The following is a 7,556-nucleotide window of genomic DNA, read 5'->3' as shown; positions in this document are numbered from 1 at the left end:
CCTAAGCTTTCCCTCATCTACTTTAGCATGCCTATTGTTGTCCTGGTCCAGCCAGTTATGGTAGTGGAACTTTATGGGTGCAGCTGCTGACATTACTAAAAGACACAGTCACAGCCATCTCCATGACCCTCTGACAGCCTTCCCATCCCCCACTCCACAGAGTTCCCTGAGCCTTAGGTAGGGGAGGTGTTTTGTAGACTTATCCCTTAGGACTTGGGCTCCTCGACTCTGCAGTTTGATTGGTTGTGACTTTCTATAGTGGCCTTCATCTGTCGTAAGGAGACAGCTCCACGATGCGGGGTGAGAACTACCTATCTGTGGCATAAGGACAAATGTTCAGAGTGTAGTTAGGGATAATGCTGGTTTAGTAAAGTGTTTGGTTCTAGGTTCTTCTTCAGCTTCCATGACTTCACCAGCCCTGGGCAGTCAGCTTGGTTTCCAGCATTAGGCACGGTTTCCTTCTGCTTGAGCAGGTCTTAAGTCCAATTAGAGAGCCGTTGGTTGCCACCACAGTGTGCATGCCACTACTGTACCCTTTAGGTTATTGTGCCATGATGGTTGTTGTAATGCATGGGCCTCGAAGTTAGTTAGGGGTGATGATCATTTCCTTTTTTTGGAAGCCTGCATGGTGTCTTTTTGACTGTGTGAAAGCTAGTCCTTAGAAAGGGGGCATTCATATAGGTTATAGCTCAGTTACAGCTCAGGGACCTCTGCATGCTGTGTCTGATGAACACTGTGTTTTTACCAATCAAGACTTACCTTCTGGATGGTTTTATTTCATTCATACGAAGTTTATAAAATACAATGGAAACAGATAAGCTCATTTGACAACACACTCTTTCCATGCATCCATCGCAAAATAGTCACAAACAAAAGCAAGACAAACTGAAAACAATAGCAGCAGCAGCAGCAACAACAAACCAAACCAAACACGTAGCTTTAACAAATCATAGGGCACAGAAGGCCAGAGCCAGTCATGGACTTTACGTTAATTTATTATATTAGTTAATTAAGCTTCTATTATATAGCTTTTTAGTAATGATGAGAATGTAGCTTTTCTACTACTTGTGTCTTTTTTGCAAAAGCAGTTGTGCAACAGCGAAGCCACAACGGAAGAAGACTACCACTGAGAAGATCACTGTTCCGTGGTCTGATCCAAGAGCAAGAACCAGCCCATGTCCTCCTCTGTGGCTTACTGGTTTTGGTTATACGTACTTCCAAATAAATCCTATGGCTGACAGTATACAGACGTGTATTTGTTGCTTCTTCCCTCTGACCCAGAGAGGTCAGCATTCTAAGCTGAGAACTTTCCACTCTCTGACTATTCCCACCCAAGTGCCCAAAGCCAAAAGCAAGATCTACAAACCAGCCTCTCCAATCACACCCCAGCTCTATCATTTCATGTTTCAGGGTGCCCAGAGGGAGACCTGGTAGATGGGAACAACTCCTGTAGGTCCCAAGTAGTCACTAGCATTCTTTTCTCTCTTAAGGGAATTTCTTAGACTGAGTTCCTGATCAGAGGTGCAGATGAAGGCCCAATGGTTCCCTGAAACACTGAGATTTAGTGTGTTGCTTGATATTTGGTGTTGTATGGCTATTTCTGAAGTGAAATATTCTTCTGGTGGAAGGAGCTGGGGTCAAACTTCAAGAGAAGCCTGTAAGGCAGGAAGCTCACTTCCAGAAGTTGTACGACTCCGAGGCCCCTCCCTAGGTTTATTAAGCAGGAAGATATTGCCAGGACAGAGGAGGGTTCTCTTTAGCTGCCTGTAAGTCAGACAAGGAATTCTAGGGATATAGCTCTCATGAGTTGTGACCCACACTCCCTCTGATGGGCCTTCTTGCTGATGCGTCTGCCTTGGTCATACAAGTAACTCCAATAAACGAGCTAGTTCAACAACCTAGTCTTGGACGGAATTGTGTCCATAGTGTGAGTTGAATTTTTGTTCCTAATATTTGGTAAGCCTGAACTTTGGTAAGCTCAGCTTCAGCTTTCTGTGGGTGATTTTCTTGTTGGTGGCCTTCACGGTCCTAATCCTTTCTTGGCTGAGGCCAAGGGTACATCTCCATGGACCTTGAACATTATGCTTGGGTTACGTGTTCTGTTAGTCCACCTCACGCTTGATCGTGTCTCCAGAGCCCTTCACCCAAAGCAAAAAACAACCCCAAGGTTCATCTTGCAGATCCAAATGCCCCTTTTCCAAACATCGCCAACTGATAATGGATATGTGTAGCACACTCACCCAACACGGCACTAGGCAGCCTTTAAAAGAACAGACCACAAATATCACTGCAAGATGGGTGAACCCTAAAGTTGTCATGCCAAAAAGTCGATCAGAAAGACTACGTGTTACACATTCGTAAAGGCAAGAATTAATTTTAGAGCTAGTAAACTAATTTACAGCTCTGGTGTTTGAAAATAAAAATGATGGAGGGGTCAAGTCTATAAGACATAGTGTTTCTCTGGGGGTAATAAATTCTAAAATCCACCATTAATGATTGTGCATGTTCACAAATGTGTTACCACCACACACTTCTACACCTCAAATGAATCCTGTGAATTCTGACATGACATGGATGCATATATATATTCATTCCCCCTTTTCTCACTGCCACTAATATTGGGCCATACTAACTGTGGCCCTGCCCTATATTAGTAATAACCTTAGTTATTACCACCTAGGTAGAACCAGACCTAGCTGACTCCGTTTTCATGGTGACCTAAGGTCAATATTTTTGTGGCTCTTGACATTGTCGCTCCATACAAGAGGGTGCACTGTGGAGGGAGCTTTGAGAATCAGATGCAGGAGAGAAGGGCTTTGCCCATCTAGAGTTGGACATTCTTGAGAAAGCAGATGGAGGTGGGATCTCTGCTGTCTGTATCGGCTGGTGGCCTCTCTAGCTCACCTTGCCTGGCTGCACTTCTCCTCCCTCTTTCCAAGTGTACAGCAACACCATGTTAGCTAGTGTTTTTTTGTTGTTTTTTTTTTTGTTTTGTTTTGTTTTTGAGGCATGGCTTCTCTGTGTAGCCCTGGCTGTCCTGGAACTCACTCTGTAGACCAGGCTGGCCTTGAACTCAGAAATCCACCTGCCTCTGCCTCCCAAGTGCTGGGATTAAAGGCGTGTGCCACCACTACCCCGCCATGTTGGCTAGTTTTATGACAATGTGACTCAAGCTATAGTCATATGGAATGAAGGCCTCTCGGTTGAGAAAATTCCCCCATCAGATTGAGCTGTGGGCAAGCCTACGGGACATTTTCTTGATTGATTGGTGGGAGGGCCCAGCCAGCCCACTGTGAGCATTGCACCTCCTGGGGCAGGTGGTTCTGAATGATATAAGAAAACAAGCCAGTGAGCAGCACTCCTTTATGGTCCCTGCATCCACTCCCCCGTCTCTAGGTTCCTGCCTCAACTTTCCTGAAGGATGGACTCTAAGCTACCAGATGAGATAGCGCCTCCTCCCCTGCTTCCTCCTACTGCTATTGGTCATGCTGCTACAGTAATAGATACCCTGAAATAGTCACCATTAACATAACACACTTAAACAGCATTGTAAGATATCCTTCTCTGTACCAGTAATAAGCCAGAACAGCAAGAAAGCAAGACAAGTAAGAGCAGCGCTTTGTGCTTTACCATTAGATCAAGTTCCGTTTACTTCTTTGTCACGCTGGTAGTCAATAGGTGGCATTTCTAGTTTCCTTTTCATCTTCCACCACAATAAAAAGGACAGAAAACCGTGAAGTGGAGAGAACAAAAGTCACCAAGTGAGACAGGCCATGCTTGCTTGTACTTTCATGCCTGCTGCGAGGGCCTGCGCCAGATGCTGGGGTAGGTTCTGGGCCAGGTGGAGCCCCTGAGCCTCCGAGCGAGCCTTTGCTGGGCGCTCTCCCACACTGTCCACGTGCCCCACGGCTGCCAACCGTCTTGGGCTTGCCCGAGCTTCCTGCACTTGGACCCAACCATGCCTCTGCTCTTCATACTTGTGGAGCTTGCCATGCTGTTAGCCCGCCTTGGTAAGCCCCTGTGAGCCCCTTTGTGTTCCCATAGCCATAAACTTTGTCCTTAAATTTTTATCGAAAGTCCTGTATATCGAGGAAGGAAGTGGGTTTTTTACAAGTAAGTTTGCCAACCTCATCAGAGCTCCCGACGAAGTCAGGAACACAGCTTGGAATGGGACTACCATGGATTCAGGAAATAAACCAAACTAAATTAAACAGCCCAAACAACAAAATACACGTTCTTGCTGCAGATTCGGAAGGAATATGCCTGCATATCACAGTGCCACAGAAGATAGAGCCACGCAAGGGCGGCGGTCCGGAAGGGAAGGTTAGTCTGCAGAGCGGTTTCCTACACCCTAGTCCCAGCAGAGGGCGACCTCTGCTGACCAGAGCACCCTAGGTTGTGGTCCCTTCAAAGAGCAGCCTTTTCTTTCTTTCTTTGAAGCTACCACCCCACCATTGTCTCGCATGCCAGATCCCTTTTCCCACTAAAAGTCTTTTTTGTTCTTAAATTTAAAGAAATATTGAACATTTCTCAGTAATCATTTTGTAGGGAAAAAAATCAATATAAAAAAGATTAACCTACATGAAAGGACTCGACGTGCAAATTAAAGGTTTTGTTAGTAGGGAAATTGGTTTGCAGTAAAATTTAGAACATGTAAAATTAGCCAAATGTCAGCATAAACTAAATTAAGTTGGAGAAAGGAATACATATGTATATGTATATATACATATATATAATATAAAGCTATGTAACTATATATAACTATGTATGTATATGTGTATACATATGTATATGTGTATATGTATACACATACACACATATATATTTAACTACAAACTACAGTTTGACATTTTTTTTAAATTTGGAATTATGTATTCCTTTGTTTTGATTTTTTTAAAAAATATATTCGTTGGGGCTGGAAAACTTGTTCATTAGTTAAGAGTACTGACTAATCTTCCAGATAACTAATTCCCAGCACCCATGTGGCAGTTACAACTGTCTGCAGCTCCAGTTCCAGGGTGACTGATACCTTCCCAGTCACTGTCTTGCCGGCAGAACACCTCTACACATAAAATAAAAGATAACATAATTCAAAATTTAGTTATCATGCTCCTGTGTTTGTGTGTGGTGTGTATGTGTGTGTGCGTGTGTGTGTGTGTTTGTGCGTTTGGATGCATGCATGCCAGAGGTCATGTGTGAAGGTCAGACAACAATCCGGGGAAATGGGTTCTCTTCTCTTTCCGTGCCAGTCTTGAAGACAGAGAGCTTAAACCGCCATGCTTGGAGGTAGGCACCTTTACCCACTAAGCTATCTCACCATAGAGTCTACACTTGCAAATGACTTTTAAAACTCTATTGAGGTATTCTTGATGGTGAAAGTGCACACACTGAATGTGTGCACACATTGAATGTACATTTTGATGCGCTTTGGCACATGTACACATCTGTAATATCATTAAGACAATCAACACACTGAAGAGACAATATTTTCTCAACTTTCTTTATGGACTTCGGAGTTTTTATTTTTGGCAAGATTGTGAATAAAACTCTACCTGCTTTAACAAATATTCAAAAGCTATGTGTACAGTAATTCTCTAGCACTGATTCATGTTGCATAATTTCAACTTTGTACCCACAAAGCCACAGCTCTCTATCTTTCACCTTTCTCTAGACACTGACAAACAATATTCTATTCTTATCTATTCTATTGACTTTTATAGACACATCATATAAGTATAACCTTGTATTGATCATTCAGTAGCTGATGTATTTTACTTAGCATTAAAATTTCTGAGCTCATCCAAGTAAATATGTTATGATTGCCAGCTGTGAAAATTGATCAGTAGGCCATTTGTGTGTGTGTGTGTGCATTGTTAGAAGGTTGTGTGAAATGACAATAAAAAACCTCAATCCTATTTATAATGTATACACACACACACAAACACACACACACACACACACACACACACACACACACACACACACACTACCTTTTCCTTGCCCATATAACCATCAATACATGTTTAGTCTTCACCCCTTGGCATTGGTGAATCATTGGTAATGGATATTGAACAGGAAGTTTGCATAGACCTGATTTCCCTTCTAGATATATAATGATATGTGGAACTGAGGGATACGTGATAATTCTGTTTGAATACTTTTGAGGAGTCTCTACACTGTTTTCCATGGAGGATGCACCATTTCCATTCATGCCTCCAGTGAGTGAGGAATCTAATTTCATTACATCTTCACCAACACTCATTATCTGTGATTTTTTTGGTAACAATAGCTATTTTGAAAGGTTAAACATAATGATGTATGTGGTTTGGTCTTTTACCATGAACAGTGATGCTAAATATCTTTATTTATACTGAGACTATTTTCATTCTTCATGTATATATACAATTTCCCAGTGCCATTTATTGAAAAATTTGTCCCTTTTCTATGAGTTTTCATAGTACTTTTATAATACAAAACAAAAACTAGATGAGTATAAATGTGAGTTTATATCTAAATTTTCTATGTTGTTCTATTGGCCTACATGTCTATTTTCTCTTTTGATGCCATGCTGTTTTGATTACTAAGGTTTTGTTGTATAGTTTGAAGTCAGTTATGAGGCTTTCTTCTTCTTTTTGCTTCAGGTTGCTTTGACTATTCAAGATTATATTTAGGTTGCATGTTCGTTTTAGAGTTTTTTTCCAAGAATTTGTAAGAGATGTCATTAACATTTCAAAAGGACCTGTATTTAGTCTGAAGATCATTTTTGCTAGTCTAGATTACTTCTGTTCTACACAAAGTTTTATGTGTCAAAATTAAACTTGTTATCAATTTTAATGTTTAAAGTTGAAAAGTGCAGATTTTTTTCAAAAAGAACAGATATTATCAAATAATAATAGTAATGACTTTAGAAGCTTTAAGAATTATCAAAGGAAAATAATGCTTTTTGTACAGTTAGGATATCACTCAGCACTGTTAAACATCTAAAAGCTTATCTTCAATCTTTTAAAATCATGTGTTCAATTACATAATTATAATGATTATAAGACAGTCCCAAAAGTTGGGGATCAATCTCTCTTTTTGTTTCTTTTTTTTCTTTTTGACAACTTTATTATTTTTTTATTTTGAAAGTTTATTGATGTTTTTGGATGTACATATTCACAAATGTAGTACATATTGATAGGGTATTTTTTGTCATATTCTTTAAAATTTATGAAATATAACAATAAAAATGAGTATTATAAAAGTTGTTTGATATAAAACAACAATCAATTTAACAGTCTTATGTTGATATTTGTCTATAGCAATAGTGAAAATACATTTTTCTCAATATAAATTTTAAATAACTCCAAACATACTAACTGTATACTTCAAAACAATACATCACTACTAGTATTTTATTAAATGAACATAAATATATAAAGACTTTTTGTTTGTTTTGTATTTAGTAGAGTTTAAAATCTTGGCTCTTACTGTGGTAAAAGCCCAAAGTAAGAACAATTTTTATACATTGGGTTTCATTGTAATAAGGCTGTACTTCAATGACCCTCACATCACCA

The 7,556-nt window shown here is 40.1% G+C and overlaps 2 protein-coding genes across 7 annotated transcripts in view; both read left to right on the top strand.

Moving 5' to 3' along the window:
* LOC116069037 (A disintegrin and metallopeptidase domain 3-like) overlaps positions 1-1,243 on the top strand; it is a 53,439-nt gene extending 52,196 nt beyond the window's left edge. For 3 of the 4 annotated variants that reach the window (XM_031339323.1, XM_031339320.1, XM_031339324.1), the window contains one exon: positions 1,089-1,243. The gene's annotated coding sequence lies outside the window, so the exon portion shown is untranslated. Of the gene's footprint in view, positions 1-1,085 lie in introns of all 4 variants that reach the window. The other variant, XM_031339322.1, reaches the window with a different exon arrangement.
* A 2,653-nt stretch (positions 1,244-3,896) lies between these two features.
* The window catches only part of Adam18 (ADAM metallopeptidase domain 18), an 81,839-nt gene continuing 78,179 nt past the window's right edge, over positions 3,897-7,556 (top strand). For all 3 annotated transcript variants that reach the window (XR_004109811.1, XM_031339319.1, XM_031339318.1), the window contains exons 1-2: positions 3,897-4,010; positions 4,247-4,323. Coding sequence is in view for 2 of the 3 variants with exons in the window: in XM_031339319.1 (XP_031195179.1) it covers positions 3,959-4,010; positions 4,247-4,323 (129 nt within the window). In the remaining variant the exon portion in view is untranslated. The remainder of the gene's footprint in view (positions 4,011-4,246; positions 4,324-7,556) is intronic.

This window comes from Mastomys coucha, unplaced genomic scaffold, assembly GCF_008632895.1.
Source record: "Mastomys coucha isolate ucsf_1 unplaced genomic scaffold, UCSF_Mcou_1 pScaffold22, whole genome shotgun sequence".
In the NCBI taxonomy this organism is placed as follows: Eukaryota; Metazoa; Chordata; class Mammalia; order Rodentia; family Muridae; genus Mastomys; species Mastomys coucha.
Note: the sequence above shows the minus strand (reverse complement) of the source record. Positions and strands in the feature narration are given on the sequence as shown.